At 41.0% G+C, this 12,500-nt stretch overlaps 1 protein-coding gene across 8 annotated transcripts in view; it reads left to right on the top strand.

Moving 5' to 3' along the window:
- Window positions 1–12,500, top strand: part of kmt2ca (lysine (K)-specific methyltransferase 2Ca) — a 161,217-nt gene that overhangs the window by 34,787 nt on the left and 113,930 nt on the right. For all 8 annotated transcript variants that reach the window (XM_034305542.2, XM_034305555.2, XM_034305559.2 and 5 more), the window contains exon 4: window positions 7,933–8,065. In XM_034305542.2, coding sequence (XP_034161433.2) covers window positions 7,933–8,065 — 133 coding nt within the window. The remainder of the gene's footprint in view (window positions 1–7,932; window positions 8,066–12,500) is intronic.

The following is a 12,500-nucleotide window of genomic DNA, read 5'->3' as shown; positions in this document are numbered from 1 at the left end:
CGTACGGATATGTCAGAAAAATTCCCGTCCACGCGAACAGCGTTTTTGAGAAGATCTCCGTCTGCACGTAAACGGAAGAACGCTTTGAAGACACTTGCGTGCGAGGGCCAGCACAGTGATGCTACGTCCTAAACTGCTAACCTGCTCAAGCATAACGTTAGCTGCAAAGTTCTCCATACCCAGGATCGGTATCGGTCCCAAACCAGCGGAAAAAAAGTAGAAAAGATTGGAATTAGATTTGGAAAATATTTTATTTGCAACTGGAAGTATTTACATATAAAGACATCGCAATTTTTGTTAGAATAGATTTTTATACTGTAATAATTTTGAAGCACTTCAGGATAAAAAATAAAAGCTTTTAAAAAAAAATTTTAAAGCTTACTAGATTTTAAGGGGAAAAAAAAATCAGATTTCAGTATTGGCATCAATATCAGAAAAGAAATACACACACACACACACACACACACACACTTATTTCCAGGGACATAATTAAAATTAAAAGAACCATGGCCTAATGTAAAAAATAAAATAATTTGTAATCTTATTTATTTAAAAATTATTTCTTATTTATTTAGAAAGTAATCTTTAAAATAACTAAAAATGTTATAATAAATAATATTAATTAACTTAAGATTTGTAGACAGCTGCTGTCTGTCAGTTTGTACGTATTAAAAAAAAAATTCAAAAATTAATAAAACGTCATCCTGATATTCACAGTATCTCAGAAATGTGTATTGCGACATACTTTATCATGATATCGATATTATTTTGTCATATCGTCCAGCCCCAAACGGAGTTCTAGGCCATTCATAGCGCACTGAACACCGCACTGAGCATGTGCAGGTTCCCACGATGACGTCAGCGCTTCCTGTCTATAATGAAAACCCTGAAAGTGGAGTTTTAAAATTTCTCCCCCTTTGAGGGCATTTTTCAATAACGCTGCTTTTCTGGGGAGGCCAAAAAAAAGGCAGAGAAATTTTTCAAAAACATCCGCGTACATGTGAGCGAGGCCTCGAGGATGACGATCTCAGCCAAGTGGGTTCTTTAAAAAAGTGGGTCACGGAGAGGTTTTTTTGGGCAGCGTTCCATACTCCAGCTCTCCGTCTGCGTATTGCTCGGCCGGTCTGTGAAATCCCAGGACAGATTTTCATCCTCTAGGCATCATCACGCCTCGGGCTTTCGGCTTTATTGGGCTTGGATGTTATGTTAGTGATGTTATTGACATTAGCGACATTAGCATCACCATCATTTGAGCCGCTCTGTGTGGTGCCCTTAAACTCTACACTCATTAAGTGACATGTTCTTGCCTCCCCATTGCCTCTTTCTGTTCTTTTTTTCGTCTATTTTTTCTTTTCTGGTCTAAGAAAAGCTGCTCGGAGATTAATGTCCTCGCTATTAATTACACTCTGGAGCCTGCCTGCTTCGACTTGTGGGATTTTCCAAGAAAGAACGGTCAAAGAGAGAAAAGGACTTGGAATTTTTGTCCTTAAAGGAAGAGGAAAGTTTTCTGTTTTTATCGCAGTAGTGGAACTCGTCCTGAGTCTCTCACGCTTTCCTGTGTATCCGCTGCAGGGACGCGGTTTTGTGTCGGGACAATAAAGACGTAGTGCACGCTTCAGTGGTCCTACAAACTACACGGATGTTTTTTCTTCTCTCCTCCATAGTGGATTTTGCTGAAGGGGGAGGAAAGAAAATCCCCGTCGCTCTTGTAATGAGTGACCGCGAATCACGCTTGGGTCACTGATTCAGAACAACTCATTTCAGTCTTTTTATTCATTTTTTGAGTCAGGTAGTGGAGCATAAGAAACGGGGGCGGACTGAAACGTGAACTCAGTCGTCGTCCTACTCCTGCGTAACAGAATAAACAGCAGATAAAATGTTCAGGTAGGCTTGATATTCTGAATAAAGCATAAGGAAATGTTGACGCAGTTGGATTTGGCGTGATTGAGACGGAAGAGGTGTTAGGATTCTGCTCTCTGTGTTTCAGAGATTGGAGGCTGCTCTGTGTATGAGGAGTGTTTTACTAGTTTGCAGGCCTCTGGAGGAACAGAGGAACACTATTCCCCCTAAAGCACGCAAGTCCAGCTGCTGAAGTTAGTAGTCGAGTGAGTCTCTGTAGGATTTAGAGCTCTCAGATGGACTGTAGCGTGGAAGAGTCTGGTAGAGTGCTGGGTGATATCGAAAAATAATTTTAGAAAAGAAAATTTCATTTTCATAAAAGAAAGTACATTGCCCTGCACTCTTCATCATTGTTTTTCCCTCCCACTAGCTAGAGCTCCTGTATCATACAACAGCTAGCAAGGAGGCAGGGCGAAGGCTAACTTACTCATACTTTCTCCAAGACACGTGAAGACAGGCTAACTGCTAGAGGAAGGAAAACGCTATCTGCCCTCTTCCACATGCATTCATTCCCGGATGCCTATGATTGGCTAGTGTCACTGTGATTGACAGGGATTAGAGAGCATGCCTCATCACGTTCTTGACTCCCAGCCAAATCCAGGATTCGAGCTTGCGATCTCCAGACAATAACGCGACCGCTTTTCTGTTGCTCCACTCAGGAGGCCTGGTTTATACCTGTATACGACTGCAGAAGTCATTGTTCACGTACTCTCCTGCACACTTCATGTACATCTGAATGATGGCCACTAAATGCCAAAACATCCCTGTCCATCTGGTTAAAAAAAAAGTCTAGAGATTTCACGCCCAGTGATATTAAACACACAGACGAGTTCTGTCTCTCTTTAAAATGGTCTTCCGTCGTCATGATTGTTGTCATGATCCGCATCTCAGTCGAACACTGTGATCCTACGTTCAAAAAAGAATGAACTTTTCTGGAAAATCCAGACCACTGGTACGCAAGGCAGGCCTTTTGGTAGGTTTTGAGAGGTTTTTAATTGAAACACTAGCTGTAAAAATGGTCTACAATTGTATACAAGTACATGATTTGGGACACAACAGTATTTTGTGTAGTCACGGTGTCACATGATGCCGTACTGCTCCTGAGGTTTGCATGGATGTGTAGCGTGAATTTCTGAAGACGTGCACAAGCGACTCCAGGATAACGTACAGCAGCCTTCTTGTGTACATGTATGCGTAGTTAAAAGCAAGTATAATCCAGGCTTTTTTCTCATTCTAATCCAACACTCCTTAAGCTTGTTTAGTCTAAATGTGGCTTAAAATCTACAAAACGCAGAGTTCTACTGTAAAAACCCACCATTCACATTACGACAAATGACTTGCGCGGTGTTCAGATGGAAGCAGTGGAACGTTTTAGCATTCTTTTTCCTAAACCTGAAAGTGTCTTGTGTATATATGTTCTGTAACTGTAAATTCAGTGCATCTTTAAGTAAGGCCAGATGAGTTCCTCTGAATGTGTGTGTGTGTGTGTGTGTGTGTGTGTGTGTGTGTGTGTGTGTTCTTAGTAATAAGTGCATGTAAATGAATCTGTGTGATCTGAAGCACTTGCAGTATAAAAGCACTTCAGTCTGTCATTCACCGTTTCCTTAGTATAGCATTAAAGAGTGCTGTTTTGCATAAAAATGACCGTTATTAAATATCGCTGGTGTTTTGTTTAAAACTGAATTAGCTACAATGTTTTGTACTGAGTTAATATTTATGAAAAAAAATTGATTATATGTTATTATCGATAATGAAAAACGCGAAAATACGAACGTGTAACTTTTTTTTTAATGATCATAAAGTATTGTGTAAATGAAAAACAAGCATAAGAGTAAATCAAAACAAGTTACAAATAAAACTCGACAAATCATAGCATGTATAAAACATGGCTTTAGCTGCTTCATAACATAAAATAAACTAAAATACAGTGATGTGATGGAGTTGCCTGTCTGATCTTTCCTGGGATATTTTTCCATTTTTTAGGAGCGTAAAAATGCAGTTTTGCTCTTTTCATGCAGCATTCCTGAAAACGTTTGTAAAGCCGTTGTGTAATCTTTTCTTGCATGTGCTAAAGTTAGTGCCTGTGCTTTTTAACAGCTAATATTGTTTAACAGTTTGCATTTAAAAGTGTTTCGGGTAAGATTTGGCAAAATTAGATCTCTAACGGTTAAACGGGTGGAGTCGAATCAGATTTGAATGATTTGTTTATTCCTTGAAATTCTCACTCAAATACCCGCCCATTTACACAAAGCTCCGCCCGCCCCAGAACCTACGGTGATGCAAACAGAGCTAGAGCACTAACTAGAGATATGACATCACTTTCACTCAGACGTTTGCCGAGTTACAGTTCAGCTCATACTGATTTATGGAGGGAGGATGTTCACGTGTGTCCTTTTGTTCCTTTTTATTGAAGAAAAAAAAAAACGTATTCACTCGATTTGTTCAACAGTGATAAACCACTCCCATTTTGGAAAAGTGCTGCTAGTGTGCATTCCGGTTTAACTGTGTTTCTTGTCATTAAAGCAGAAAAGTTTTTTTTCCCCTAACAGGAGAATAATTTAGCTGCGCTGGGCGCTGGATGATTTCAGACAGAGATGTGGGAGGAGTGAAGCAGTGTTAGGGGCGTGTCTATAAAATGACTGACAAGATCCAATCCATCTTTCCGGACCAGAACGCAGTACTGTTCTGAGGTCATGGCTTAAACCATTATTTGTGCTAGTAAGAAAAAAAAATACAATTGCACATTTAATCTTCATTTATAACAGATGCATGCTGGGTAATGTGAGTTGTGTAGTAACGTGCTGCAGTGCTTTGTGCAAAGTAAGTGAATTAGTTAGTGTAATTAACCTCAGGTTAATAAATTTTACCATCATGCTTGCGTGTTACCATGGTAACCAGGCCCAGACATTATTTTGCTGGTCCTGTCGGTCCTTTTTTTTTTCCTTTGTGTTTTAATGTTTGTAAAAGCAGAGATGTGTGTGCTGCTGTGTTATTAACTGTGACCTGTCATGGACCCTACGCCACAGTGCGATCTTCTCACCCTGACTCATGCTGTAGCGGACGAAGCGCCGCGTCACACGCCTGTGGCTTTTGTCGCGCTCCTGACACCAGTGCTCTTTAAAGCATCGGCGAAAAAGAAAAACAGCATCGTACCTTTTCACACAGCGTTTAACAAGTGCTGGATGGGCAAATCTGCCACCAGAGACCCCGATTCCATCCCTCCTGAGGCCGATCCAAAGGTCACGCCGGCCGCTGTGGCTTCTAGCTGCTTTTGTGTTTAGAAAAACAACAATGTGGGGATTTTTTTTAACCCTTCACACTCATGGACTGTCAGTTTAAAGCTGTTTTTAGGAGAATACAAGAGGGAAAACACCTATCACTGTAATTTAACAGAAATGATTATCCTGATTTCTCTCACCATTTACACTACGAGCATATAATATCGAGATTGTGATAATAAAGGCCATAATTACAATGGGCAATATGACAGAAATATCATATCATAATCAATATCATATCAAAGGTATTTCTATGAAACATGATATACAGTATATCATAATATATTAATAATAATTATTATTAATAATAATAATATTTGTAAACATGTGTGTGTGTGTGTGTGTGTGTGTATATATATATATATATATATATATATATATATATATATATATATAAAACACATATATAACATTGAAAATGAAGGTAAAAATACAGTTTTAAAGATTATTTAATAATTTTTACATCGGCTGCTTCATCAGTTTGTAATTATTTACCAAGAAACATTAAAAAATAATTTAATAAAGATAAACTTATGATCACAGTATCTCAGAAAAGTGTATTATAACATAATTTATCATGATGTTGATATTATAAAGAAATTAAAAATTTTTAATTTTAAATCAAGGCTAGTTTTTTTTTTAACCTCTTTTTTTAACTTAGTTTTTTTTTAATTGACTGATCGTGCAACAGTCCTAAACTCTGTAAATTTTTTATATTTTAATATTGCATTATTTTATTTACATATTTGTTGTAAATGTTGTATTTTGTAAATTATTATAAATATGTATTTTGTATATAAATGATTAGAAATCGTTGTTTATGGAAGGTATTTTTTTTTTTAGAGGTATACTTTTTTTTTTTTAAACTCCATGTACATATTTAGAAAAAAATTCAAATTCCAAATTCATATGACACGGAATTTTAATGAAATTTTTACTGAATTGACTGCAGAAATGATTTTTAATAGTGTAAGCCGTGGAAGGTGTGGGTGAGGTGCAGCCAGGTGTAGCGGTACGGGTTTCATTAAGAGTACGCGGTCCAGGTTCCGTGAGCTGCTCTCTGTATGATTCTTCCATATTTGGTGAAATGAGGTCACGCTGTGGTTAGACAGGTTGATGTATAGCCTGTTTATTTGTGTGTGTTTGTGTGTGTTTGTGTGTGTGTGTGTGTGTGTGTGCATGTGGACGTGACCTGATGCACTTCTCTGCCCATGCTGGTGTACTGTGACACACTGACCCTCATCATAAGGTCAGATTTATTTAAGATGAAAATGGGATCTGGGCTACACACGCACACACACACACACACACACACACACACACACACACACACACACACACACGCGTTGTAATCCAGAGAGCTCACATGCGGTTTCTCCTCTTCATTTGCGTGACGGATTGATTGACAATCGAGCGGATGATAATTTAGTCGTCCTGCCTGCGGTCTGTAATTTCATTGATTTGCATCTCAGCTCCCTTGTTTCAGTGTCAGAACTGAACGATTTCAGATGAAGGATTTGAGACTCGTGGTGTATAAAACCTCCGCAGGGGAATGATGCAGCAGAGCCACGGCTCAGTTTCCCCAGCACATGTTGATGAGTGTACGCTTAATGATGTTCTGTAGGTGTGGGACATGGGTAAGGACTGAAACTCTCAGCGTGTGCTGAGAAAGGACAATGATCAGTTCAGGGGTGAAACAATGAGGCCTCATGCTAAGTGGAGTTGGTGAGTTTCCAAGAATAGCATGTTCCACAGTGTTTTATTCCTCTTACACCACAGCAGTGTGTCAGGGACAACAATTTATTATTTATTAAAGAATGACACGTCATATCTTTTTCTGTTTATAGTTACGTGTAACGTTGTGGAACGTCCATGAAATAAGTTTGTTCCTGTTCTCACTGGCATTAAAGCAGCTCTAAACATCAGCTTGCATTAAAGCAGCTCTAAACAGCAGCTTGCATTAAAGCAGCTCTAAACAGCAGCTTGCATTTAAGCAGCTCTAAACAGCAGCTTGCATTAAAGCAGCTCTAAACAGCAGCTTGCATTAAAGCAGCTCTAAACATCAGCTTGCATTAAAGCAGCTCTAAACAGCAGCTTGCATTAAAGCAGCTCTAAACAGCAGCTTGCATTAAAGCAGCTCTAAACATCAGCTTGCATTAAAGCAGCTCTAAACATCAGCTTGCATTAAAGCAGCTGTAAACAATCTTTACCTCACCAGTTTCTCTAAGTCACAATTTTGTCAAAATTTTAAGATGTCAAATTTTTTTAGATAAAAGTCACAATTTTAAAAAGGCAATTTTGAGTCAATAAATCAGAATTTCGAGATAAGTGAGAATTTCAAGTTGAGTCAAAATTTTGAGATAATAAATCAACATTTTGAGAAGTCAGAATTTTGAGGAGATAAGTCAAAACTTTGAGATAATAAGTAAAATTTTTAGGTGTTAAATTAGAATTTTGAGATAATTGAGAATTTTGAGATAAGAAGTCAGGATTTTGAGAAGTCAAATATTTGAGATAAAAAGGCAACATTTTGGCAAACTGCTGCTGCTACAAATAAAGAAAAAACAATGTTATGCAATATTTTTTCTTTTCTGGCTATGATGCATACATTATCAACACTGTGGTATTTTAAAACAAAACAATGAATCAACATTTCTTCTTGTTTTTATTGAGACTCCCAGTTGTAGCATTTGGAAAAGATCCATGAATTTGATTGTTTTCTCTTTTTTTTTCTCTCCTCTGTGGTGGTGAGCAGAAGCCATGGAGCTGGACGTAGACGACGATGAGGAGGAGGACTTCCCTCAGACGCTGTCGCCGCTCTTCCAGCGCTCCGTGTCTGAGGACTCGGCCGGCTCGTCTGCCTCGACCACTGGGAAAGCCAAAACTAGGTTAGTGAGAGGCACACACACACACACACACACACACACACACACACACACACACACACACAAACACACAAAATGAGCTGAGTCACATCTCTGTGGCTTTATATCCGAAAAGAGTGAATAGTTTTTTTGATGAATAGCAGTGATGGAGAATGTGTTTGTGGTGCTGGGGGTTTAAAAAAAAAAAAGACTGTATACAAAGCAGAGGGCATGTGACAAAAAGAGCTCAGGCTGTGTGTGTGTGTGTGTGTGTGTGAGAGAGAGAGAGAGAGGTTCACTGGGGTCAGTGGGAATGAGGGGGAGGAGGAAAGCAGCGGCTGAGCAGCAGTGGTAATTGAGCAGGGGGATGATGGGAAGAGGAGGGAGGCCGAGACCCGGCACGATGCAGCCTCGCGACCTGCTGATGTCATTAATACACAGAGGAAAGAGGAGGAGGAAGAAAACCCGCGCTCCCTTTCTACTCCCAATTAGCTGCGATTGTCCGCTTTCCGCTGTGCAGCGTATTGAGCAGCATGTCTGAGAGAGGAGGCCTTTTCCCTCGCCTCTCCACGTGCACCACCGCCACATGCCTCCGCTTCAGTCAGAGCGCGGAATTAAGGACGGAATTACACACGCCACTTATTACTCCACTTACACCACAGCATTTTACCAGCAATTAGGATGGTTCATTAATTAATGACGGACACGTCACACTTTTTAAACAGTTTATAGGTGGATTTAATGTTGTGGAATGCTCGAGATGCAAGTTAGCTCCACAGCGTTATACCACAGCGTGGTTGAGTTCTTCAACCTGATTGGTCAGAAGGTTTGCGTTATTTTTGTATTAGACAGAATTTTGGGATAAGTCAGCATTTTGAGATAATAAATCAGAACTTCAAGATAGTAAGTCAGAATTGTGAGATGTAGAAATTTTGAGATAATAAATCAGAATTTCGAGGTAATAAGTCAGAATTGTGAGATAGTAAGTCAGAACTTCGAGATAGTAAGTGAGAATTGTGAGATGTCAGAATTTGGAGATAATAAATCAGAATTTCGAGGTATTAAGTCAGAATTTCAAGATAGTACATCAGAATTGTGAGATAATAGGTCAGAATTTTGAGAAGTCAGAATTTTAAAATAAATCAGAATTCTGAGATGTCAGAATTGAGATAATACATCAGAATTGAGATAATACATCAGAATTGTGAGATAGTATTTCCGAATTTTAAGGTAATATGTCAGAATTTGGGATAATGACAGAATATAACAGCGTGGCATGGACAGTATATCCAACTGTAACAAAACGACAAGTTTATTTTAATGTGCTCATTCTAATGCGTTATTGTCTTTATAGTAACAGTTCGTTCACAGGGACTCGGTCAGTAGTTGCAGCATTTTTAGTAAAACTTTGTGTAGCTTTACCGAAGTTTTACCGACAATGCTGTAGTTATTAAACACGAACAAATTTATTTGTAAACTGTTTCCACAAGCATTTACACAAGAAATGTCATATTCCTGAAAATCCATTTATTACGTGAAAATAATCGTATCCTACGTTTCGCTTCTGAGTGTGTATGAATATTGCTGAGGCTTTTTTTGTCTTCGAGTTAGAATAATTGCAGTAATGCCGTTTCCTCCGTGCCCCTGTGTAGCTGTAGTTGTGTGCGAGTTAAATGTCAGTTTGCGCTTGACGAGCAGCTCTTTTGGCATCCGAGTGAGCCGGAGTGTGTTTCGGTGTCATGCTTATCCAAGTGGATCGTCATCTCCTCCCCCACAATCCCATCCGAGCAGAACCTCCGCTGTCAGACGCGTTCCAGCGTTTCCATCCGGGCCAGCGGGGAGTTAAAGAGCCGAGAGGAGCTGAATGCAGCGAGGAGGAAAAAGACACGACTGTGTGCGCCATGTCTCTGCTTCATTTAGGCCAGAAGTTGCATTTCTGTGTGTGTGTGTGTGTGTGTGTGTGTGTGTGTGTGTGTGTGTGTAGCGCTTTAATTTCTTATAATTCTGTGGGTGGAATTGTACTGCTTTCAGAATCTTAACTTCTGAAACGAATTGAAATATCCTTCTACCTTCAACCCTTTGCACTCCAAAGCAAAGTTTTTTATTCCTTTAACGGAGACAAAAATGCATTGTGTGTAAAAGGTACGTGGATATGTTAGCCTGCTTTCACACTGAGGAGAAGCTCTGGACATGGTGCTAATGTGGCGAGAAAAATGGTTCACGTAACTTATAACCAGTCTTAGCTAGTACTGCCTGACTGCCTATCCTGACTCGCTCTGGCCTGACTCGCTCTGGCCTGACTCGCTCTGGACTGGCTCGCTCTGGACTAGCTCCCTCTGGCCTGACTCGCTCTAGCCTGACTTGCTCTGGACTGGCTCGCTCTGGACTAGCTCCCTCTGGCCTGACTCGCTCTAGCCTGACTTGCTCTGGACTGGCTCGCTCTGGACTAGCTCCCTCTGGCCTGACTCGCTCTAGCCTGACTTGCTCTGGACTGGCTCGCTCTGGCCTGACTCGCTCTGGACTAGCTCGCTCTGGCCTGACTCACTCTGGACTGGCTCGCTCTGGACTAGCTCCCTCTGGCCTGACTCGCTCTAGCCTGACTCGCTCTAGCCTGACTCGCTCTGGACTGGCTTGCTCTGGCCTGACTCGCTCTGGCCTGACTCGCTCTGGCCTGACTCGCTCTGGCCTGACTCGCTCTGGCCTGACTCGCTCTGGCCTGACTCCCTCTGGCCTAGCTCGCTCTAGCCTGACTCGCTCTGGCCTAGCTCCCTCTGGCCTGACTCGCTCTAGCCTGACTGGCTCTGGCCTGACTCCCTCTGGCCTAGCTGGCTCTGGCCTGACTCCCTCTGGCCTAGCTGGCTCTGGCCTGACTCCCTCTGGCCTAGCTGGCTCTGGCCTGACTCCCTCTGGCCTGACTCGCTCTGGCCTGGCTCCCTCTGGCCTGACTCGCTCTAGCCTGACTCGCTCTGGCCTGACTCGCTCTGGCCTGACTCGCTCTGGCCTGACTCGCTCTGGACTGACTCGCTCTGGACTGGCTCGCTCTTGCTCTGTAGATTGGTTTAATTATTCTCAGTAACTCTGAGTGTAACTCTGGTGATGAGGAGGTTGTTTGTTTTCGCTGTAGCTTTGGAGGCAGAAAATCAGGAGAATTTGTGCTGCTTGTGTAAAGAGGGACGTCATATCACATACCACTGAATGTCCAAAAGGTTCACACGGTGATATTTATAGTGGGAATATAGTTGGCAGTGAAATATTTTCAGATTCAGCATGTCATAAATCTCCTCCTATTCGCTCAATAACAAGACTTAGTTTGTCCTCCCTGTTTGTTTTTCTCGCTTGCTCACCAAACTGCGCTGTGATTGGTCAGGGGTGAAAAAGCGCTTGACCTGCCACTATAATTATGGAAGCTCCGCTATGACCAAAAAACACCAACTTGTTTGAGACAAAAAAACATGAAAGAAGACTTAAAATGAATAAATAGTGTTTCAAAACCTGACGTCCATCTGTGACAGAGTACGGTGCTTTCTGTTTTGGTCGCTCATTTATGACTTGCTTAAAGAAGCAATTCAGAAAGAGACGAGGATGATAATGCACTCGTTCGTTGATGAGAGGTAGAGCAGCCGGGAAAATTGTTGGTCGAGAGATACGAAGTCCAAGACCGTGTAAATGGTAGAGCTTTCAGAGTGGGAGGGAGGGTGTTATTGTCTCAGCTGTCAATCAGAGTGACACTGACCAATCATGGGAGTCTGTGAGCACAGAAGAGAGCGGTTAGCGTTTTCTTCTGGTGGCTGGAAGTGGAATTGCCAAGGATTAAAAAAGAAGAAGGAAAGACAGGGAAAATGTGAACAAACCCGGCATGAAGAAATAGAAATCAGGGAATCACGAGAACGAGGACTCTGTGCTAAATGAAAGAGAAAATAATGATATAAATATCGACATCTGTGCGTCTTTCTTTCAGATATTATGAATATTATGAGCTCATTATGAGCTCTTTATGAATATGTTATGAGCTCTGTGTGCTTATGCCCCTTTCAGTTTAATAGCTCACATATATATAAAGCTATATCGATACCGCGTTAGTGGGGGTGGAAAGCGTTTTGATAAGAAACGAGTGTTTAAGTGCATATTAGTGTGGAGTTTGGAGAAACTGGCAGCGTTGCACCCACACACTTATTAAAACTTAAAGTTTACAGCACATGGAGGGATAAAGTGATGAGCGAGAGAGTAGATAGAACAGCCAGTGGATAAACTGTCAGAGAATTCTTCATTATTTTGTGTTCTTTGTTTGTTTGTTTGTTTGTTTGTTTGTTTTAAACAGTTTGTCTGTCAGCAGCCATCTTTTTATTTGGTTGCTGAGTTTTTAAGTAGGAAACAAAAGACACAGTGTCATGATGTTACAGAAGAATAATCAACGACGAGCTGGAGTCACTGTTACCACACCGGAGTGGATCATTTTCTT

This window comes from Pangasianodon hypophthalmus, chromosome 1 (assembly GCF_027358585.1).
Source record: "Pangasianodon hypophthalmus isolate fPanHyp1 chromosome 1, fPanHyp1.pri, whole genome shotgun sequence".
Classification (NCBI taxonomy): domain Eukaryota; kingdom Metazoa; phylum Chordata; class Actinopteri; order Siluriformes; family Pangasiidae; genus Pangasianodon; species Pangasianodon hypophthalmus.
This window is presented reverse-complemented; position numbering and strand designations above follow the sequence as displayed.